Consider the following 24,601-nt stretch of genomic DNA (forward strand, 5'->3'; position numbering starts at 1 on the left):
CCACGGGCTGTCGGAACACCACACAATCCCCATCTCCTCCATCTTCTTGAATTCCTCTTTCGCGAGGTGGAGCTTGTCGGGCGGTAGCCTGTGGGCCCGGGCATGGAGGGGAGGTCCCTGTGTGGGGATGTGGTGCATCACGCTGTGCTTGGGGTCTGTTGAGGAAAACTGCGGCGTGATGATGGATGGGAATTCCGATAACATTCTGGCGAACTTGTCCGAATACGTGATGGAGTCCAGGTGCGGGGCTGGTAACCTGGCCTCACCGAGGGAGAAGGTCTAGAACGTCTTCGCATCGACCAATCGTCGTTCCTTCAAATCCACGAGCAGGCAGTGTGCTCGGAGGAAGTCTGCACCCAGCAATGGCTGTGATACTGCGGCCAGCGTAAGTGTTCATGTAAAGCAGCTGGAACCGAACTGCAAGGGGATGGTTCTTGTGCCGTAGGTGCGGATGGTGCTGCTGTTGGCTGCCTTAAGATCCAGTCCTGTTCTTCTAGTTCGGGGATCGTGGCTTGAGGGGGGTAGGATACTGATTTCCGCCCCCGTGTCCACCAGGAATCTACACCCAGAGTGCTTGTCCCAAACACTGAGGAGGCTATCACGTTGACCAGCCGCCGTAGCCATCAGTGACGGCTGCTCCTGGCGTTTCCTTGGAACGAGCATGGCGGTCGGCAGCAGCGAGCCCCGGAACCCCACCTTTGATGATAAAAACACCAAGACTCAGAAGTGGTGCCGTCCCTTGGTGTGGGTGTTATGTGCTCCGCTGCTGGGGTGTGGGAGCGCTGGGCTTTCAGCCGTGCCGCAGCACTAATTTTGATGGTGGTTCCGCCATTTTGTTTGGCGCGCCAAAGCACGTCTGCGCAGGCAGCCACCCGAAGTCTTCATCTGCTAGCATGAGGTGGATGTCTTCAGGCATTTGCTCCAAGAAGATCTGTTCAGAAAGGAGGCAAGGCTTATGGCCGTCTGCCAGTGCTAGCATGTCGCTCATCAGGGCTGATGGCGCGTGGTTGCCCAGGCCGTCCATAGGCAGTAACTGCGATGGGAGAGGCCAAATGTGCGGATTAACAGGGCCTTGAGTGCCTCGTACCTGTCTGTTGCCGGGGGCTGATGCAGAAAGTCGATAACGCGGCCTGCTGTCTCCTGGTCAAGGGCACCCACAACGTACTAATACCTGGTGGCGTCTGAGACAATTTGCCTGACCTGGAACTGGGCCTCTGCTTGCCCGAACCAGACCAGGGGTTGAGTGGTCCAGATGTTGGCAGTTCAAGGGAAACTGCATTTTGCAGAGCCGAATTGTTCATGCTGGGTCCAAATGCCATTAGACCATCAGGGTCACCAATGTAGTCGTGCTAATACGCAGCGAGTGAAAGCAACACACTGAGTCGAGCAGAGTCTGGTTGAACTGTTTACTGTTTCAATCAGCGCGCGCTTAAGTGCCCGCTCCCAGCATTCCCCGCTCTTTGCGGGGCGGAAGTGACATCAGTTTCCAGGCCGAGGTCTGCCCCGCACTCAGAGCCCTCTCGGCTGCCACAGGCTGCGGACTCGCCCGCGACTGCCGGAGCCAGTTCACTTGCCAAGTGGGCAAGCCGCCACAATATCTTTCAAAAAAATATGAAGGCCCTTGCTTATATGAGCAGTAAGGCAGTGAAACTACTTCTGCACTACAAATACTAGCTCCTACACCCTGCTTCGCACTAAATCGCCCTCCCCTCCATTTCTGTGCACAGTGGTTCAACCACATAACAATATCCAAAAAATCACTAATACATCCACCACCAACAGATTGCACACCACAGCCTAGTCACCCACATCCCCAGGCACAGCTCACCCAGCCACACAGCCCTCCTTTTCCCATCCCCAGATCTTCCACCCTCTTCTACCCACAGTTCTCTTCCAAACTCTTTATCTCACATCCCACCTTACCCAACTCTCACTCCTTTCCCTCACTCTCCTTCAGCCTCTCTATTCTCCCTGCATAACTCTCTTCCCCTTTTTCCTGCCTTACACCTGCTCCACCCCATCAGACACCCCACCTCCTCTAGAACAGCATTCCTATGCTCCCCGTTGTTGTTCCCATCTGCATTCCGTGACACCCCCCCCACCTTCCAACTACACTCAGAGATGAGCTGTACAGCAAAGATCAGGATAATTTGGCCATTGCATCCTTGCTGTCCTTTTCTCAAATCTACATCAAGCCATTTGCTCACATTATCCTTTCATGCTTTGCCCATTTAATTACTACTTACACATGTAATTGTATCATATTTCATTGCCTCCCCACTGATGAGTTCCAGATGACAACATAAACCACAGAACAGTACAACACAGGAACAGGCCCTTCAGACCACGATGTTATGCTGAAATAATTAAACGCCTATCTAAACTAATTCCTTCTGCCAACAAAATGTCCCTATCCTTCCTTCCTGCATTTTTATGTGCCTAAGAGCCTTTAAAACATTTCTACTATGTCTTCCTCCAACACCACCAGTACCGCTACACAAGATTCCTCTATACGTCAACACAGTTAAGGAGCTTGCCATTAACAGTGTACTATCTCTTTACATTTAATCTCCTGAAGTGTTGCAACACCTCACACTTGCCAGATTAAGCTCCATCTGCCATTTCTCCACACATATCTTCCATTCTCTTCCCTGATGAAGAAAAACAAGCATGCCATATGCATTTTTCACCACCCTTATAGCCACTTTCATGGAACTACAGACTTGGACCCCAAGTACTCTCTTGATCAATAATTTGGTTGATAGTTAAAAGCAAGGTTAAATAAATATATTTTAAAATGGCATCTTTTTATCTTTATTTTCATGTTTGCACTTTATCCCATTTAAAGCATTCTGAACTACATTGTTTGTATGGTAAGTGCTCTATAAACATTATTATCAACCTCTAGTTTTACTGGTTACGTCTTATTTCCCAAAGTGAATCAACACTTGGATAGGTAAAATTGGATAGGTATATGGACAGGAAAGGAATGGAGGGTTATGGGCTGAGTGCAGGTCAGTGGGACTAGGTGAGAGTAAGCGTTCGGCACGGACTAGAAGGGCCGATTTGGCCAGATTCCGTGCTGTTATGGTTATATAACACGGAGTTCTCTCTCTGCACTTCCCAGTCACACACCCATTCTGAGGACCTGTTCCCTTGGAAACACACAACCTGCCCCATTTCATCTATCCAGCTCTCTCCACTCCTTGCTTTCCCACCATTCCATCACATTTCTGTAACCTCACCTCCATCCATAGACACCACATCTCATCAGAGCTTGCACCCACCCACCTCTGCACTTCATTGCTCATTCCATTCAGGACTCATGCACATCAGTACCTGTGGGCTTTGGGTATCCTCGTTACCATCTTGCCACTTTCCACATTAAGAATGTGAATTGATTTATCCTTTGAAACTGTAACAAGTTCTGCAAAGAAGAAAACACAGTTCTGTGAATCACCATAGTGCAGAAAGCCTGTGTGAGACTCTATGCATGCTAACTGACAAACTGAGCAAATCCAGCATCGAATCTTGTTATAACACACAAATATACAAATTGTGACAGTTTAACAACCCACAAAGCCATCATCTATGTTAAAAATGTGTGACATTCCATGCACACTGTTTGGTCCTTTCTGAAGGCCATGGATATCAGAGTTAGCAAAGAGCATTTCAGATACTGTTGTGAATACTGGGCATTTTCCTGAGGGAGAATAGACCCAGTGTCTTTCTGCTTGTGTGGAGCTGCAGGATGAGGTCCTTTGCTTTTACCATGGAAAAGTACATGAAGACTTCAGATGTAGGGTTAGTGAATGGGGAGCTCTCAGGGATAATCTGCATTACAGCATCGGAGGTGCTGGAATCGCAAGACCTACATAGGTAGACAAATCTCCAGGGCTTGATCAGGTATATCCAAGAATCTAGAGAAGAAATTACAAGAGCTCTGGCTGAAATATTTATATCATTGTTAGCAATGGGTGATGTGCTAGAAGTCTCGAGGGTGGTTAATATTCTGATTTATTTCAGAGGCGCTGCAAAGAAAAACCTAGAAACCATAGACCAGTAAGCCTAGAATCTGTCATTGGTCAGTTACGAGAGGGATAAGATATACAAGAATTTGGAAAGATGGGTTCATTAGGGATAGTCAGCATGGCTTGTGGATATGAGATAAATTCAGTCATGAATTTGACTGAATTTTTTTGAAATAACCAGGCACAAAAGTGGTCCGGTTGAAGATCAGTGTAGTCATCTCTGCGTTAACTGAAAGAGACAGTAGATCTTAAATGGATTTTTTCTATTTGTAGTTACTCAGGAGACAGACCCAAAATCTATAGAACTGAGGCAAAACGGTAGTCGGTTCATCGAACATAAACAGATTACAGAAGAGGAGGTACTTTCTGTCTTGAGGAAAATTAGGGCACACAAATCCCCAGGGCCTGACAAGGTGTCCCCTCAGATGCTGCAGGAGGCTTGTTCAAACAGCACAGGGGCCCTGGCATAGGTATTTAAAATGTTCTCAACCACAGGTGAGGTGTTGAAGGACTGGATGATAGCTAATGTTATTTCATTGTTCTAGAAAAGCTCTAAGAATAAGCTAGTAATAGGTTGGTGAGCCTGACATCAGTAGTAGGTAATTATTTGGAAAGATAGGACCTGATTAGAGATAGTCAGCATGTTGTTGTGCGGTCATGTTTAATCAATCTTAGCTTTTCAAGGAAGTTACCAGAAAAGTTGATGAAGGCAGCAGACATTCTGTACATGGACCTTAGCAGCCTTTTGACAAAGTCTCGCAAGAGAGGCTGTCAAGAAGGCTCAGTTGCTTAGCCTTTGGAATAAGGTAGTGAATTGGAATCAACATTGGCCAGGGGTGTGGGGGGATGGAAAGACCATCAAAACTTGCAGCATGATCTGGACCAACTGAAAAAATGGGCTGACAAATTTAAGATGGAATTTAATGCAGACAAGTATGAAGTGTTGCACTTTGGGAGGATAAACTAGGTGGGACTTGCACAGTTAATGGTAGGGCACTGATGAGTGTGGTAAAAAGATCTAGAAATACAGATCGATAACTCCTTGAAAGCAGCATCACAAGAATATAGGGGCATAAAGAGCTTTTGGCAGATTGGCTTTCATGAATCACAGTATTGACTACAGGAGTTAGGATACTATGTTAAATTTATTTTAAGTAGTTGGGCCAAATTGGAGTACTGTGTGTAGTTCTGGTCACCTCCCTAAAGGAAAGAGATTAATAATACTGAAAGAGAAAATTTGCAAGGATGTTGCTGTGACTTGAGGACCTGAGTCATATAGGGCTACAACACACATAAAATGCTGGTGGAACGCAGCAGGCCAGGCAGCATCTGTAAGAAGAAGCATATGCTGCTTGGCCTGCTGCCTTCCACCAGCATTTTGTGTGTGTTGCTTGAATTTCGAGCATCTGCAGATTTCCTCGTGTTTGCATTTTCATATAGGGTTGAATAGGTTAAGATATTTTCCCCTGCAGCATTGAAGATTAAGGGGAGATTTGATAGAGGAATACAAATAAATGCAAGCAGGCTTTTTCACTGAGGTTGGGCAAGACTAGAACTAGAGATCATAGGTTAGATAAATATTTAAAGGAACCTGAGGGAGAAGTTCTTCACTCAGAAGGTGTTTGTGAGCATGTAACAAACTGCCAGGTGAAGTGATGTATGCAGGTTCAATTGCAACATTTAGAAGTTTGGACATATATGGATGGGAGGGATAGGGTCCTGGTGTGGGTCAATGGACTGGACAGAATAACAGTTTGTTACAGGTCAGACAGGCCAAAGGCACTGCTTTTGTGCTGTTGTAGTGCTCTATGACTCTAGGTTGGGACTCTTTTCATTGGAGCCGATGAGAATGAGGGTGGATCACACAGAGGTGTATAAAATAGACTTCTTTTATTTTAGTTCTAATTGTGTTCTTTCTTTTAAAGATAGTATATGATTAATGCTTCATTTATGATTTCCTGTGAATGCTGCTTAGACAAAGCTATGCGCCTGTGATACTGCCACATGCCAAGTTTTTCATCGTACCATTATAATAAACTCGACTTTGACTTTAGAGGCCTCTATGACCTCCTACTGTCAGGCAGAAGGTACCGTAGTATAAAAACAAGGATTGTTAGGCTGGGTAACAGCTACTTCCCCAAGGCTGCGAGACTTCTGAAAACTCTATAACCACCCAGTATACACTATTTATAACAGCACTGGTAGCATTATAATGTTGCATATTTAATTATATGTCACCTAATTTTATTTTGCCAGTCCTGTGCAAAAGTCTTAAACACCCTAGATTTTAATATACATTTTATTTTAGGTATTTAATTTTTGTCTTCTGCATTAGTGTGTCAGTAGAAAAGAGCAAATTTTAGACTGCCAAACGTGCATTTTTTAAAAAAATTAAATGTTACAGAGAAAATTCTGTATTTCATTAAAGAAAATAAGATATTAAGTAATAGATCACTTTTCAAATAAAACATTGATTACTTTGTAGGTAGATAGCACAATGCATGATTAAACAAAGATAACAAACAGATGCTAATAATGAATGAATGAGTTGAATGAACTAAACCGATTAACTGAAACAGAAATGGGTGTAGAGAGAAACAAACTGGGCGAAGAACAACCAAACTAAAAGGTGAAGGTGTGGCAGATGTGACAGTTTAACTTTCAAATCATTAATTCGTACACCATGGCAAGAGTGAGCATAACAAGACACTAGGTGGTCATCTTGCATCAGCAAGGCCTCTCCCAGGCAGAAATTTCACAGCAGACAGGAGGTTAAAGATGTGCCATCCATGATTCTCTGAAGCAGCACAAAGAAACGGACAAGGTTGGGGACGAGAAACGCAGTGGTCAGCTACAGAAACTGAGTGCAGCAGACAAGAGATACATCAAATTGATATTCCTTCTAAATTGGAAGAAATCCAACACTCATCAGCTCTGAATTCACAGAGATTCAGGAACCCATATACACCTCTGTATAGTACAGTGAAGTCTTGTCAAAAGTGCTCTTCAAAGAGTTGCTGCCAAAGAGCTATTCCTCAGAAGTGGAAACCAAGCCAAGAAACTCACCTGCACACAAAAATGCAAGGACTAGGATGCTGAACAATGGTAACAAGTCCTCTGGACTGACAAGCCAAAATTTGATATTTTTTGGCTCAAACGGGAGGCAGTTTGTCTGCAGAAGAGCTGGAGAACTCTACATGGATGAGTGTCTAGAGCCAACAGTAAAGCATGACAGAGATTCCATACAGGTTTGGGGCTCCCCTCTCGCTGTGAAACAGAGACATCTCTTTCTCCCTTATTAGGGAGAGAGAGAACCTGTGGCATGTCAAATACCGGATGAACGCATAGTCTTTGGAGTACTATAAGTCTCTGTCTTTGTTGTTGCTTCTGCTGCACGCTTGAGTGCTCAGTGGCAGGTACCGATGCTTTTTTTTTGCCAGTGGAGAGAGGAAGGATCATTGCTTGCTGCCGCTTACGTGCAGGAGGGAGGGAAGCTGGGCGGTGGGATTTAACTGTCATTCATTCTTTGGGCCCCTCCTCTGTTTTCATGGATGGTTGCGAAGAAAAAGCATTTCAGGATGTATATTGTATACATTTCTCTGACATTTGTTATGACCCCAGCCCCCTCCTTTGTGAGAATCGCGAGAGAGAGAGAGAGAAGCCTTACGGTTTGGAATGTGGGCTGGCCTCTCAGCCAGACAAAAGCCATGGACATAGCCATTGTCTTGGGAGACACCTTTGTGGAATAAGGGACTGGACTACGTGCAAACCCTCAGGGCAACGTGGGCTGGGTGATGGGGAAAGATTGCCTCACCCCCACCCTGATTGACATCTACCCCCTTGCCAGTCCAGATAAAAGGTGGGCTGCCGAGGCGGGACCTCAGACGCACCAAGGAGACACACGAAGAAGACACGATAGCGCTTCCCGTTGGAGCGGGAAGCCATTTTGAAGGAAGCCACGTGCGTTAGATTCCGGATCGGGAGTCTGTGGCTGAAACCAAAGGAAAACCGTTTTAACTAACAACCGGGATTTTCTTCGTAAAGAAATATTCGTAAAGAAGTGTTCCTTCTTTCTCACCACTCTCTCTCTCCAACACGTGAAATGCCAGCGGTTCCCAAACGGAAAAGCCTGCAGATTTATGAGTGACTTTTATATTCCATTGGACTCAGTATTCCCCTAGACAACGATAGAGCTTATTTCTGATTGATTATTACCATACCTGTGCTTTAGATTGAATTTTGACGATGTATATGATCTGAATGTTTTGTATTAACCATACGTTTGTGCCCCTTTATAAATAAAAACGTTTGAAAATAGTACCATCAGACTTCAGCGGACCTCTCTATCTTTGCTGGTAAGTCACCCGGTTACTGGGAACGTAACACATTAAATGTACCTTTGAAACCTTTGAGATCTCGTATACAGTGTATACAGTGTACTTAAAGAGAATTGATGCAGTTTTAATGGAATCAAACTTGAGAAATACATGCAGACTCTCATCCATCATGCAATACCATCAGGGAGGTGTCTGATTAGTCCCAACTTCATTCAATAGTGGACAATGATCCCAAACACACAGCCAAGGTCATGAAGAACTACCTTCAGCAAAAAAAGAGAACAAGTGATTCTGCAAAAGATGCAGTGGCCTCCACAGAATCCTGATCTCAAGAACATCTAGACTGTCTAGGTTTCCTGGACAGACAGAGGCAAGGCTGCCAAAAACTGCAGAACTGTGACAGGTTCTCCAAGATGTTTCAAACAACCTACCAGCTGACTTTCTTATAAAACTGTATACAGTGTACTTAAAAAGAATTGATGCAGTTTTAAAGGCAAAAGCTGGTCACACCAAATATTGATTTGATTTAGTTATTTGCTGTTTACTGATCTCTATAGTAATTTTTTTTAGTATTTAGAAACTTTTCATTATTTTTAAAATCATCTTCACTTCACAATTTTTTTTTACATGTGCCCAGGATCTTTGCACACTGTACATCTACAAAATATTTTTATTATCCGTTAATATTATTGTGTTGTTATTAGGCACTGTATGTGATTTATGTATTGTGTTTTGCTCCTTGGCCCCAGAGGAACATTGTTTCATTTAGCTGTATACGTATAAAGTTGAAGGACAATAAACTTGAACAGCAGAAAATGAGCTTAGATGGGAATCTTACTTGGGATGGACCAGTGAGGCCAATGGGCTCTCTCAGAGAGCTTCTGTGCTCTCTGACTCCGTGATGGAATGTGACAATCAGGGAGCATTACCAATCCATAACTGCTGAATTTCAATGACATACAGTTACAACATATAATGCAACACAAATTTTCTGACTTCTGCCAATAAATTTATTCACAATGACAAGGCCTTACCTTCCCCATTGTGGCTGAATGCCACTTTCCGACAGGATTTCAAGTGGTGTCCCGAGGACCACAGCTCCTGGTTTCCCGACTCTTCGCATGAGTATGATACACTGCAACACAATTCATGGCAGACACTCACTTTTTTCTTGCCAATGTATTTCTCATTGCTCCTCTTGGTACACTGCATATTTGCACCCAACCCCTCAATGCACCACAAAAACAGCCACTGTTGGTTGCAAATTATGTATAAATCACCCACAATCTTCAATACTCCCGCTAAAAATCACAAGTTCACACAAAACCATATACTTTGCTTGCATACTGCCCTTCAAACCTATCACCACCAGGATTTTGGTTTGAAGGGGAAGAAGCAGCAGAACGACCTGAGGTTTTCTGGTCTCTAACTACAAGTCTTAAGATACAGTGAACAAGACCATAAGATAAAGGAGCCGAATTAGGCTATTTGGTCCATTTAGTCTGCTCCGCCATTTCACAATGGCTGATCCATTTTTCCACTCAGCCCCAATCTCCTGTCCCCTCCTGTATCTCTTCATGACTTGACCAATCAAGAATCTATCAACCTCTTCTGCCTTAAATATACATATCCACAACAGCCTGTAGCAACGATTTCCACAGGTTCACCACTCACTGGCTAAAGAGATTCCTCCTCATCTCCGTTCTCCATACCAAGACTGCGGTCTTAGACTCTCCCATCATAGAAAGCATCCTCTCCACATCCACTCTATCAAGGCCTTTCACCATTTGATAGGTTTCAATGCAGTCTTCCCACATTCTTCTGAATTCTTTTGAATACAGGCCCAGAGCCATCAAACACTTTTCGTATGATAAGCTGCTCAATCCTGGAATACTTTTTGTGAACTTCCTTTGAACCCTTTCCAGTTTCAGAATGTCAAATCTAACATAAGGGGTCCAAAACTCCTCACAGTACTGCAAGTGAGGCCTCACGAGGTCTTTCTAAAGTCTCAGCATTACATCCTTGCTTTTATATTCTAGTCTTCTTGACATGAATGCTAACATTGTATTTGCCTTCCTCACCAGACTCACCCTACAAATTAACCTTTAAAGAATCTTGCACAAGGACTCAAAGTCCCTTTGTGACTCAGTTTTTTTTAAATTTCTTCTCCATTTAGAAAATAACCAACTCTTTAACTTCTTCTACCAAAGTGCACAATACACTTCCCAACACTGTATTCCAGGGATCATCAACCTTTTTTGCACCACGGACCAGTTTAATATTGACAATATTCTTGCGGACCGGCCAACAGTGGGGGGGGTGGGGGTGTTAATCACGAACGGAATATAGGTGATAAGTCAACTATAAGTCACTTATAAGTGGCTAATACACTCAATTTCGTTTCTAAAAGGGTTTATCTAACAAATTTAATATTAAACACACAGCGCATATTTTCCTCGCATGAATATAGTGATAAGCCAATTATAACTCACTTAGAAGTCAATAGCATCATAACATTTTAAGTAATGTTTGGATATTAAAAACACAGCACATATTTTCCTCGTATGAACTTATAAAATCATTGCAACACACCAGTGAGGACAGTGGTCGCAGTCCGGAGAGCGCGGCCGACAAAAGTTTGGCTCGATGGATGACTTTCAGTAGATCGCAGCAAGGTAGCTGCTCTGCTACTTACAAAACCCGAGCCCAAATTAGGTCCTCTGCGAAAATTTTAGCACCAAGTTCCCCACGAACATTTGGTGTGCTAAACAGGTTTACAGCCCATCTGTCCGTGCTCCAAGCCAGTATCAACGGCACTTCTCGCCAGCCACACGAGGTGGCCGGTTAGCCAAGGCCAACCAGTGATCCCTGGCGTGCGGTTATCACTGCGTTTAGGTGATTGATGATCACACGTGGGTAATGACTTCGTGTGCGTTCAAGTTCAGTAGTGGGAGTGAGAGGAAAGGTGCAGCTCACTCATATCATTTCATATCGCCAAATCATATTGTTTCCTCACGGCCCGGTAGCACATCCTTTGTGATTGGGGAAGACTGCTGTATTCCATTGGCCACTTGTTTGCCCATTCTCCTAATCTGTCTAACCTCTTCTGTAACATCTCTGCTTCCACAAAACTACCTGCCCCTCCCCCATCTTCATATCATCTGCAAACTTTGTAACAAAGCCATCAATTCTGTTATCATAACAGAACATTTCCAGTATTGATTTCAGATGTCCAGCATCTACAGTATTTTACTTTCAACACAATTGCACCATAGGTTTAGAATATAAAAAATACCATCCACAACAGGTAATGTAATAAGTCAACATTGTTTAAGGGGTGAACATTGTTTGAGCAACAGGGGGAACTTCTCTTTTACAAAATAGTGCCATGGAATCTTTTAAATCCACTAGCAGAGTATCAGCAAGGTCTCAGGTGATTGTATTGAAAGGCAGCAACCTGGTAACGTCTCTCTCGATATAATCATTTGAGAATAAGATCATAAGACATTGGAGCAGAACTGGGCCACTGTTCTGTTCTGCTCTGCCATTTCATCATGGCTGACTTATTATCCCTCTCAACCCTATTCTCCTGACTTCTCCCCAAGACCTTTGATGCCCTGACTACTCAAGAACCTATCAACCTCCACAATGATTACAGTCAATGACTCGGCCTGCGCATATCCATGGCAATGAATTCCACAGATTCAAAACCCCCTAAAGAAATTCCACCCCCATCTTTGTTCTAAATGGATGTCTGAGGCTGTGCCCTCTGTCCTAGATTCACCCAGTATAAGAAACATCCACTCTATCGAGGCCTTTCAGTATTTGATAGCTTATTCTTCTAAACTCCCGTGAGTACAGACATCATATAATTCTTATATGTTAACCCTTTCATTCCCAGAATCATTGTCACGAACCTGTTCTGGGTCCTCTTCAATGCCACCACATCTTTTCTTACAGAAGGGGGCCAAAACTGCTCACAATACTAAAGATGCAGTCTGACCAATATCTTATAAAGCCTCAGTATCGTACCCTTGCTCTTATATTCTAGTCCTCTCACTAATAATGCTAACATCACACTTCAAACAAAAGAAAATCTAAAGATGCTGCGTCCACAAACCCACTTGTCCAGGTAGACCCATTGTCTCCACTGGTTTCTGCCCCACTGAATTCACATTGGCATACCTCGACAGTTTTATCCTCCCTAGTTCAGCCCCTTCCTACCTACATCCGTGACACCTCACACACTCTTGATCTTTTCAAGAATTTCATGTTCCCTGGCCCCCCATCATCTTATTTTTACTATGAATATACCTCCATCCCCCACCAGGACAGGCTCAAAGCTCTGTTTTTCTCTGGACACCAGATCGTACCAATTTGCCTCCACCACCACTCTCCTCCACCTAGCAGAACTTGTTCTCACTCTAACTAATTTCTTCTTTGGCTCCTACACTTCCTTGAAACAAAAGGGATAGCCATGGGCATTCACAGTTATGCCTGCTTGTTAGTCAGCTACGTGGAACAGCCTACATTCCAAGCCTACACTGATAACTGTCCCACACTTTTCCTATGCTACATTGATGACTGCATTCGTGCTGCTTCCTGCACCCGTGCTGAACTCGTCAACTTCATCCACTTTGCCTCCAACTTCCACCCTGCCCTCAAATTCACCTGGTCCATTTCCAACAACTCCCTTCCCTTTCTCGATCTCACTGTTTCTATCTCTGGAGACAGCTTATCCACCAATGTCTATTACAAACCCATGGACTCTCACAATTACCTAGACTACACCTTGTCCCACACTGCTGCTTGTAAAAACACCATCCCCTTCCTTCAATTCTTCAGTCTTTGCTGCATCTGCTCTCAGGATGAGGCTTTTCATTCTAGAATGAAGGAGATGACCTCCTTTTTCAAAGAAAGGGGCTTCCCTTCTTCCACCATCAACCTGCCCTCAGCCTCTTCCATTTCATGGACGCCTGCTCTTACCCCATCTTCCAGCCAACCTGCAAGAGATCGGGTTCCGCTTCTCCTCACCTACCACCCTACCAGCTTCTGTGTCCAGCACAAAATTCTGTGAAACTTCTGCCACCTCTAACGGGATCCCACCACCAAACACATCTTTCCCTCACCCTCCACTTTCTGCTTTTCACAGAGATCGCTCCCTAGGCAACTCCCTCGTCCATTCATCCCTCCCCACTGATCTCCCTCTTGGCACTTATCCTTGCAAGCAGAACAAGTGCTACACCTGCCCCTACACCTCCTCCCTCACTACCATTCAGAGCCCCAAACAGTCCTTCCAGGTGAGGTGACACTTCACCTGTGAATCTGTGGGGGTCATTTACTCTGTTTAGTGCTCCCAATATGGCCTCTTGTATATCAGTGAGACTTGAGGTAGATTGGGAGACCACTTCGCCGAGCATCTACGTTCCGTCCACCAGAACGAGCAGGATCTCCCAGTGGCCACCCATTTTAATTCCACTTCCCATTCCCATTCCAATATGCCCATCCATGGTCTCCTCCACTGCCGTAATGAGGCTACACTTAGTTTGGAGGAACAACACCTTGTACTCCATTTGGGTAGCCTCCAACCTGATGGCATGAATTTGATTTCTCAAACTTCCTGTAATGTCCCCCACACCCCCCTTCACCATTTCCTATCCCCTTTTCCCTCTTTCACCTCACCTCCTTGCCTGCCCATCGCCTCCCTCTGGTAATTCTCCCCACCTTTTTCTTTCTTTCATGGCCTTCAGTCTCTTTCACCAATCAACTTCCCAGCTTTTTACTTCACCCCCTCCCCCTCCATGTTTCATCTGACACCTGGTGTTGCCCCCCCCCCCCCCCGCCACACCTATTAAATCTACCCCTCAGCTTTTTCCTCTAGTCCTGCTGAAGGGTTTTGGCCCAAAACGTCAACAGTACTTTTCTTCCCCCATAGATATTGCCTGGCCTGCTGAGTTTCTCCAGCATTTTGTATGTGTCACTCTAACATCACATTTACCTTCCATACCACCAACTCAATCTGCAAGTTAACCTTTTAGTGAATCCTGCACAAGGACTCCTGAGTGCCTTTACACCTCTGATTTTTGAAATTTCTCCCAATTTCAAAAGCAGTCTACCCCTTTATTCCTTCTATCTATCTATATATTTCCCTATACTATATTTCATCTGCCATTTCTTCACTCGTTCTCTCAATCTGAGTCTTTCTGCAGACTCTATACTTCCTCCATACTACTTACCCACCACCTAACTTTGTATTGTCTATAAATATGGCCACAAAGCCATCTCTTCCATCATCCATATCATTGACATATAACATGAAAAGAAATGGTCTCAATACCGATCCCTGCGGAACACCATTTCTCACTGGCAGCCAACCAGAATAGGCCCCCTTTAATGCCACTCTTTGCTTCCTACCAGTCAGCCAGTCTTATCTCCATGTTGCTGTCTTTCCTATAATACCATGGACTCTTAAGAGACTACTAGACAGGTATATGGAGGAATTTAAGGTGGAGGGTTATATGGGAGGCAGGGTTTAAGGGTCGGCACAACATTGTGGACCGAATGGCCTGTACTGTGCTGTATTGTTCTTATCTTGTTAAGCAGCCTTATGTGTGGACCTTGTTAAAGGCCTTCTGAATATCCAAGTAAACAACATTCAGTGACTCTCCTTTGTCTATCCTGCCTTAAATTTCCTCAAAGATTTCCAACAGATTTGTTATGCAAGACTTCCCCTTAAGGAAACCATGCTAACTTTGCCAATTTGTCATGCACCTCCAAGAACCCCAAAACCTTATCTTTGAAAATGGACTCCAACAACTTCTCCAACATTGAGGTCAAGCTAACTGACCTTTCTTCTGCCTCCTGCCTTTCTTAAAAAAAAAGACACAAGGATTTGATTAGGGAGCTTAAGGTAAAGGAACCCCCTAAGAGGCAGTGATCATAATTGCCTCTTAAGGGTTCCTTTACCTTAAGCTCCCTAATCAAATCTGGCTCATTACACAGCAGAATTTCCTTTTCGCTAGTGGGCTCAACCACAAGCTGCTCTAAAAAGCCATCTTGTAGGCATTCTACAAATTTTCTCTCTTGGGACCCAGCACCAACTTAATATTTTCCAATCTACCTGCATATTGAAATCCCCGATGACTATCGTAATATTGCCCTTATTACATGCCTTTTCCATCAACCATTGTAATTTATATCTCACATCCTGGCTACTGTTTGGGGGCCTGCATGTAGCTGCCATCACAGTCGTTTTATCTATGCAGTTTCTTAACTCTATCTACAAGGATTCTAATCCTATGTCACCTCTTTCTGAGGATTTTATTTCTTTTTTTAAAACCAACAGAGCCACCCCACTCCCTCTGCTACCTGCCAGTCCTTTCAATAAGCTCCGAACCATGATCTTCTTTCAGCCACAACCCTGTTCTCAAAAGTTGACTTTCGTGCAGTCTTTCTTTTCAAACATAATCCTCAAAAGCATCAAGATTGATTTCAAGAAAAGTACAAAAAAAAATCACTTCTATATGACCAATGTATTTTCAAAGCTTCAGTGTCAACCTTTCAGATTTAAAGTGCATAAACAGTTATTTTTGAATATTTAGTGTAATGATTTACAGGAGTCTATGTTGACCAAATATTCTAGCAGTTGGCAAGCACATTAACATTTGGAACAATACATACAAAATGGTGCCTGACGCAGCACCTATGGAAAAGAATAAACAGTGGACATTTTGGGCTGAGACTGGAAAGGGAGGGGGTAGACATCAGAATAAAAAGGTTGAGGGAGAGGAAGGAGGACTAGCTGGAGGGTGATAGTTGAAGCCAAGAGGGCGGGAAAGATAAAGGGATGGAGAAGAATGAATCTAATAGGAGAGAAGAATGTTAAAGATTGAAAAATTTGGTGACAAAAAAAAGAAAAGAAAAATCCCTACTAAAGCAAAGTAGGGTTTGCCCATTGTAAGTGTTACCTACTTCGATGTACTTTTGTTAATTTTGGATAATAACAATAATAAAAATATTTGAAAAGGAGAGAAGAGTGGATCATCGGAAAAAGGAGGGGGCACCAGGTGGAGGTGATAGGCAGGTGAGAGTAAGAGGCCAGAGTGGGGAGTACAATAAGAGGGAAGGGACAGGGAACAAAAATATTACCGGAAGGAGAAATCGGTGTTTATGCCATCAGGTTGGTAACTACCTAGACAGAATATGAGGTGTTCCTCCTTCACCCTGAGAGTGGCCCCATCATGGCAAAAAGAGGCCATGGACTAAATGTTGAAATGGGAATGGGGATAAGAATTAAAATGGTTGCCCATCAGGACATTTTGCTTTTGGCAGATAGATGGAGGTGCTCAACATTTAGAACACACAGAACTTGTTGATTACAAGAAAAGCAACAGAAGTTCAGTGGATATCATGAACATCAAATGTCAAGCCCTGGACTTTTACTTATTTATATATTTATTTAGCCTATGACTGTGTAGCTAAGTATAGCTCCAGCACCATGTACAAATTTGTTGATAACACCACTGTGGTTAGCAGAATCATGGATAGTGATGAGGATGTAAATAGGTCAGTTGGTTGAGTAGTGTTGTAATATCTATCTTGCACTCAGCAACAGCAAAACCAAGGAATTGATTGTGGACCTTAGAAAGGGGAAGTTGGGAAAATGCACACTAGTCCTTATTGAGGGGTCAGCGATGGAAAGGGTGAGTTGCACTCAAGTGTCAACAATCCAAAGAATCTATTCTGGGCTCAAACACATTGACACAATCAAAAAGAAGATGCACCAGAATCACTGTTTTATTGTAAGTGTAAGGAGATTCAGCATTACATTGAGAACTATGGCAAAGTTCTTCAGATTTACAAGTGGAAAGCATTCAGAGTGGTCGCATCACACCCTGGTATGGAAAATCCAATACATGGGATCACAAGAAGCTACAGAGTGTGGTGGACTCAGCCCTTTTCATCACAGGTACAGCTCTCCCTATAAGAGGCCACTTCCAAGAGGTGTCTCAGGAAGACAACATCTATCGTCAGTTGCCCCGACCAACCACATCATGCCTCTTCTCATTCCTGCCATCAGACAGAAGGAACAGAAGCTGAAGACCTCAAGGTTCAACAACAGCTTTTTCTCCACTGCTATCAGGTTCTTGAATTGACCTGAAAAACTAATTCTACCTCAACTTGCATTCAGTTTATGTTTATTTTGTTGGGCAAGTTATATTTAAGTAGTTTATGTAATTTATGTTTCTCATCGTTGTAATGAACTGTGCTACAACTAATTTTCATGGCATGTATAAACCTTAAATAAAGCAAGATCTGGACAATTGACAAACGTCTAACCTCCTCAAGCTAAATAATCAATGATGTAGCCACTACCAAGTCCACCAACATTTCACATTCCCCTCACTCACCCACCCCACCATCATCAACATTCAATCACTATTGAACGAAGTTGAACTGGACCAGCCAAATAAACAGCATGACTACAAGAGCAGTTGAGAGGCTGGAGGTCCTGTGACAAGTGACTCACCTCTTGCAATCCATAATCTCGAAGGTACGTGTCAATGTTGTGATGGAATACCGACCATTTGCCTAAATCACAACTCAACAGTCCACTTGACTGGTACCTTATCAACTATAACTCTTATTCCATCTCCAAGTAATTGTGGATCTTGAAATCCCAATGCAATGTTGGCAAATGTAGCCTTTCCACTCTCACAACCTGCCACATCTGTTAGTCTAATTTTTATAAATTTGAAATCATCTTGTGACAAGTTGTCACAAAAACTCATTGACTTTCAGGAAAGGAAACCAGCCCTCACTTGAATTAGCTAATGAGTCTGATGCTTAACTGCTCTGAGTAATCCAGTAAGCCCCTAAAATAATGCTGTTCAGGAAGGGCAAACATCAACTGAAGAAATGTTGATTCTGAGTCTGCCTTCTCACAACCAGATAGGCAGTGCCACTGGAACATATACACAAAACTTGGAAGAAGCCTTCCTCTTATATGGTGAACTGTACCTTCTAAAATGCATACTATTAAAAGCAATGCCACGGTCATATCCAACTAGTCACTATCTTTTGATTATTGTTTGCTGCAGGATAATGTACAGAAGACAGCGGGCCTATACATTTATTCCCATCTTAAACATTTAGAGAATTGTTTTGGTTACTGAACTTCAACTGTTTTAGACCACACTTGGGAGTATATTCAGCTCTGGTCACCTCATTTACAGGAAGGATGCAGAAGCTTTAGAGAGGATGCAGAGGAGATTTACCATGATGCTGTCCAGACTAGAGAGCATTTTTTATGATGATAGCTTGAGTGAGCCTGGCTTTTCTCTTTGGAGAGGTGGAGGAGGATGAGAGGTGATTTGATAGAAATGTACAAGGTAATAAGAGGCATAGATAAATGGATAATTCAAGGGAGGTGTAATTTTAATGTGTTTGAGTAAAGTGTAGGGAAAATATCAGAGATAAGTATTTTTACAAAGATGCCAAGAATAATCATGGATCGCCCATGTCATATGGCACAGAACATATGATGACAATGAATAGCAGGTGCATGGACATCCTGCCAGGTGTGGTGGTAGAGATAAAATAGGAACATTTAAGAGACTCTTTGATAGGCATAAGGATGAAAGAAAAATGGAGGGCTACGTGGGAGGGAACGGTTAGACTGATCATAAAGTAAGTTAAAGGGCTGGCACAACATCGTAAGCTGAAGGGTCTGTACAGTGTTGTACTATTCTGTTAATCATGCATAGAAATACATACACGAATACATCTCCATCAACATCTCCTGCTGCGATGATGTCCCGTGCCGGGTGGAAAGCGATGGTATTCACGATGGCGCTGAAGGTAATGTCTTCCGGAGTCTCCCTAATCCTGGGTTCATTTGTCTGCTCCTCAATATCGGAATCATCCTGTTGAAAGGATTAGACAGTCACTGCTTAAATCCAGACAAACCGAAAATTCAAAATAACCAGTGACAAGTATAGATCACGCAGCATGACGGGTTAGAGGTTAAGAAAGGCAAACACCATTCCCGGGGAAAAAAGACAGGTTGCGAGCTGTGGACGCAGCTCAGAGACCAGAGACTCTCTATGTACTTCCGAGAGAGTGTGTAAACTGTCCACCGGGAGGCCAACCCCAGAGTATCTGCGCAAAACACACCGAAAGGGAGCGAGTGTCCCAAGTACAGATCATTGTCCCTCAACCCCCATCGGTTCTGCACAGGCTTAACCCTCACCATGGGCAACGCCATATTAATCCCAGAAAGCAACAGCTGCGCTCTAACACGTCCGGGGTAAAGTTCGCCTCGGCGGACGCGAGGAATCGAGTCAGTGATGGAGAAGGAAGAGATTGGAAAATACCTAGGGCTGCGAGGGTGAAATAGAGGTGGAGGGAGTGCGAATCGTTCTGCATCTGCCCACTTTACACTGGAAGCCAGCCTTATATCATCCACATACTTGGATATATGACATTTATTTTCTGTGTGCAGATTGTGAATATATCGTAAATATCTGATGTGTCTGCATTATTTGTAACAATACTTTAATGTATTGCACTGTGCTGCTGCTGCTGCAGCAAAATAACAGATTTCATGACATATGTCAGCATTAATAAACCTGATTCTGATCTCTGTCGACGCTGTTGTCACTGCCTCACATACAAAGAGAGGCCCGTGTGTTCCTTCTGTGTTCTGTCGGTCACCCAGTTTTCTCTCCATGACCGGACCTTGTCCGCAGACTCGCCCGTGGGATTGTATCAGCAACTTTCTGAAAGTCCAAATACACCCCTCCCACTAGCTCTCTCTCATCTGCTCTGCTGGTTATATCCTGGAAAGATGGCAGTAGCTATAACAAATTCGATTTCGCGGTCATAAATTCACTTCGACTAATCTGTCACTCTTTGCCAAGTGCTCTGCTAGTGCACCTTTCATATTGACCCAGTATTTCCCCCACAACTTGATGTCAAGCAGACCGGTCTGTGATTCCCTGCTTCCTTTCTACTTCCCTTTAAAAAACAGTGGAAGTACATTAACCATAGACACAAGAGATTCTGCAGATGATGCTGGAAATCTTTCACAACACATAGAAAATGCAGGTCCGGTTTGGGGCTGAAATGTTGACAGTTTTATTACCCTTCATAGATGAAGCTTGACCTTCTGACTTCCTCCAGCATTTTGAGTGTGTTACATGTTAGATTAACCACTCTTCATCCAACGGGACTGTCCCGGAGTCTGGATCATGCTGGGAAAGACCATTCCCCTCCCCCTCGCCCCTCCCAGGGAAGCACACACCAGGGTGGTCATTAGTTTTTCTCATTATACACTGCATCCCAGAAATTCCTCTGCCATATCATCACCATTTTGGTTTGCCCAATCTATATGTCCCCATAATTAGTGTTGCACCTTATTGCATGCATCTCTAATTTGTTCAATGCTTTTTCTATATGGTCACAATTATATAGATTTGAGTAATTGAAATGATTAGAAAAATGAGAGTGACAAAGAGAATAGGTGAGTATGAGTAATCATCAGTAAGTAAGTGTGTGTAAGATGTCAATGACTGGAAGTGGGTAAAAGTGTGGTTCAAATCAGTACAAAGAGATTTAGTGGCCATTACACAGGTGTGGGTGCAGGGTGGAGAGGATTGGGAATTAAATATCCAAGGATGTCAGTTAATATGGAAGGATAGGCAGGAAGGTAAGGGAAGTGGGGTAGCGCTCTTAATTAGAGATCAGGGCGATAGAGCTGATACAAGATCTAAGGAGCAGAATGTTGAATCCATCTGGGTAGAGATTAGGAATAATAAAGGGAAAAAATAACCGGTGGAGTTGTCTATTGGCCACAAATAACATTACTGTGGCACAGGCAATAAATAGAAAAATATCTGAGGCATGTAAGAATAGAACAGCAGTTATCATGGGGTACTTTTACTTGCACATAGATTGGGTGAATCAAGATGGTCGAAGCAGGCTTGAGGAGGACTTCATAGAAGCAGGCTTGAGGAGGACTTCATAGTGATCTTTTAGTTAGGGGTCCTCTTGGAAAATGTGATCACAGTATGATTGAAACAAACTGAAAGATCATACAGAGTTGGTGCTCGAATAACGAATGCACCAGTCAAAGCTGATTGACCTGAGCATGAATTTGGTCAAACTTTTAGATTCTCGGTTGATGAGATTACCAGTAAAATTAACATTTTGGTAACAGAATATTGGCTACAGACTTAATTAAGTTACAGACTAGGTCCTGATTATCCACAGGTCTAACAGTAAATCCAATGTTCTATTACAAAGATGGGTGCACATTATAACATAAATAGTGAAGTTCCTGAAATGTGCGTATTATCACTGCTGCATTCCATGTCTCTACTTTTGTCAGCAGTTCCCTGTTACCACATTAGAAAATAGTAATGAGGTTCATGCTGGTTAGTAGACCTCACTATTCTTTCCCCAAGTCCCCCCTCTAGGCCCTTGGCCTAGAATGACCATTAAGGCCTAAAGAGCAGATCCCTAACAGTATTCTTTTATTAGTCTACTAAATGACCATGCCCCTAATGCCAAAGCTTTACCTGCACCCTAAATAATAACTATCACTAAAACAAACAGCTGTACCACAATGATAATATGAGAGTTAAGTCCAATCCAGGGATGCAGTTGTACATTCAAATCCCAATTCCAAATACTGTCCCAAGTGTTCTCTAGAGCCACTTTGGCCCTATTCTATTGATCCATTAACCTTTTCTTAATGACTTTCTTATCCACTGGGATGATCTTTTTGCAATCAGCAATAAAGTGTGGAATGGATGGTAGTTCTGTGGCTACGTACTTGTGCAATCCTTTGTCTGTGTCACTACTATAAATGGTAAACTCCAGCTTCAACATCCCTTCTGCAGCTTCCTTCAGCCAGTTCTACCCCACGATCATTAATTCTGTTGACACGCCACTGATTGCATTGTAGCTGGATAATATGCCCTTGCTGATGTTGCAACGTAGTAGATGATGTTCACCAAAGTACACTTCAGGAAGGTTTAGTTATTAACAGGTAACATTGATATTGTTACGTTCCCCAGTAACCGGGTAGTTTTCCAGCAAAGATAGATGGAGCCACCGAAGCCTGATGCTACTATTTTCAAACGTTTTTATTTATAAAGGGGCACAAACGTATGGTTAATACAAAACATTCAGATCATATACATCGTCACAACTCAATCTAAAGTACAGGTATAGTAATAATCAATCAGAAATATGCTCTACAGTTGTCTAGGGGTAATGTAGATATATATTGTTTACTGGATATTTAAAAGTCTTTTTGCGGTCACTGCAGTTCCACCAGCCGCCGTCGGTTGTGGTGTCGCGTTGGTGCACTTTTGTTAGAAAGAGAGAGAGAATGACACATTTACCCGACAGGTTTTCCAACCTGTAGGAGGTAGTCGGAAGTCTCATTGGGGAATGGACTCTCATCCGTGGCTTCCCCTGTAGCTAGGCCGTTCTTCCGTGGTGATGTCGCCAATCCCAGGCAAGGGAAGGACGCACACAAACCCCACCACCGGCTGTCGCTCTCTAAACGCAGTCGCAGGAATTCTCGCGTATCTTCTGGTGCGTCTGGTGCCCCACCTCGGCAGCCCACCTTTTATCTGGACTGGCAGGGTTGTAGATGTCCATCAGGGTGGGGGGGGGCGAGGCAATCCTTCCCCCATCACCCATCTCACATTGCCCTGAGATTTTGCACGTAGGCCGGTTCCTTATCTCACAAAGGTGTCTCCCAAGACAATGGCTATGTCCGAGGTTTTTGTCTTGTTGAGCGACCAGCCCACTTTGCCCGAGGGCTTTATTCTGCTTCCCGGGGGAACATGGTCTTCAGCACGTCTCCCTCTCTCTCTTGGGTCATTTGACCCCCCCCCCCCCTTGTCTAGGGCTCTTGCGAATCTCACAAAGGAGGGGGCTGGGGTCATAACAATATGGACAGGGAATAATTATCATATGCAGTGAAACCACATTCAGTCAGGCCTGATGATACAATCTCCTCTGGACATGCCCAATGATTCCCCCTTTGGTGACATTGCGTCAAGTTCACCCCCTTCCCCTGAATTTGAGTAATGTGCTTGCATAGCTAGGTGACTATGGTATTTTCTGAAATGAGGCAGTACTTCTGATTGTCACCTTGTCAGGAACGTGGATGACTGCTGCAACGAACAGTGGGCTCCTCTCATTTTCACAGCCTCCTAGAACATGATTAGTCAGAGTGAGATTGCGAATGAAGCACACAGGGGGCATCTTCACCCACCCATTTATTCATCTGGTTGTCTGATATCTAGTCCAGTCCAGGACTAATACCTTCTAATGGTAGAATGTTTGTCTGGACTACAGTCAAGAGCCAGGCAGCAAATGTTGTATAGATTGCAGTTTCAGCATTATCTCCTTGTTTTTATATTCTATTCCCCTTGAAATGAATGCCAACATTATATTTGCCATATTTACCACAGACTTAAGCTGTGAATTAACCTTCTGGGGGTTGTCCAAGGAATTCCAAGTCCCTTTGCACCTCTGATGTTAGAAAATTTTCCCCATTTAGAATATCGTATGCACTACTGTTCTTTTTACCAAAACACCTTTTTGCCCATTCTTCCTATTTGTCTAAGTTCTGCTGCAATCACATTACTTCCTCAGCACTATCTACCCCTCCACCTATCTTTGTATCATCCGCAACCTTTGCCACAAAGCCATCAATTCCATTATCTAAATCATTGACAAACAATGCGAAAAGTCACGGTCCCAACACTGACCCCTGAGGAACACCACTAACCACTGGCGGCCAACCAGAAAAGGCTCCCTTTATCCCCACTCACTTCCTTCTGCCTGCCAGCTATTCCTCTATCCATGCCAGTATCTTTCCTGTAACACCAAGGGATTTTATCTTGTTAAGCAGCCTCATGTGAAGTACCTTATCAAATGCCTTCTGAAAATCCAAGTAAATGATATCCACTGCCTCTCCTTTGTCCACCCGGCTTGTTACGTTCTCAAACAATTATAACAAATTTGTCAGGCAAGATTTCCCCTGACAGAAACTGCACTGACTTTGACTTATTTTATTATTAGTCTCCAAGTACCCAGAAACCTCATCCTTAATAATGGACTTCAACACTTCCCCAACCACTAAGGTTAGGCTAACTGGCCTATAATTTTCTTTTCTTTTGTCTTCCCTTCTTAGAGTGGAGTGACATT

At 43.5% G+C, this 24,601-nt stretch overlaps 1 protein-coding gene across 4 annotated transcripts in view; it reads right to left on the bottom strand.

Annotated features, from left to right (window-relative positions):
- wdr55 (WD repeat domain 55) overlaps nt 1-19,682 on the bottom strand; it is a 43,486-nt gene extending 23,804 nt beyond the window's left edge. For 3 of the 4 annotated variants that reach the window (XM_073068909.1, XM_073068907.1, XM_073068906.1), the window contains exons 1-4: nt 19,544-19,642; nt 19,145-19,293; nt 9,403-9,503; nt 3,340-3,427 (exon numbers count right to left, since the gene is read on the bottom strand). In XM_073068909.1, the coding sequence (XP_072925010.1) occupies nt 3,340-3,427; nt 9,403-9,503; nt 19,145-19,293; nt 19,544-19,576 (371 nt within the window). In that variant the 5' untranslated portion in view covers nt 19,577-19,642. Of the gene's footprint in view, nt 1-3,339; nt 3,428-9,402; nt 9,504-19,144; nt 19,294-19,543 lie in introns of all 4 variants that reach the window. The other variant, XM_073068908.1, reaches the window with a different exon arrangement.
- Between the last annotated feature and the right edge of the window lie 4,919 nt (nt 19,683-24,601).

Source organism: Hemitrygon akajei, chromosome 16, assembly GCF_048418815.1.
Source record: "Hemitrygon akajei chromosome 16, sHemAka1.3, whole genome shotgun sequence".
Taxonomy (NCBI): Eukaryota; Metazoa; Chordata; class Chondrichthyes; order Myliobatiformes; family Dasyatidae; genus Hemitrygon; species Hemitrygon akajei.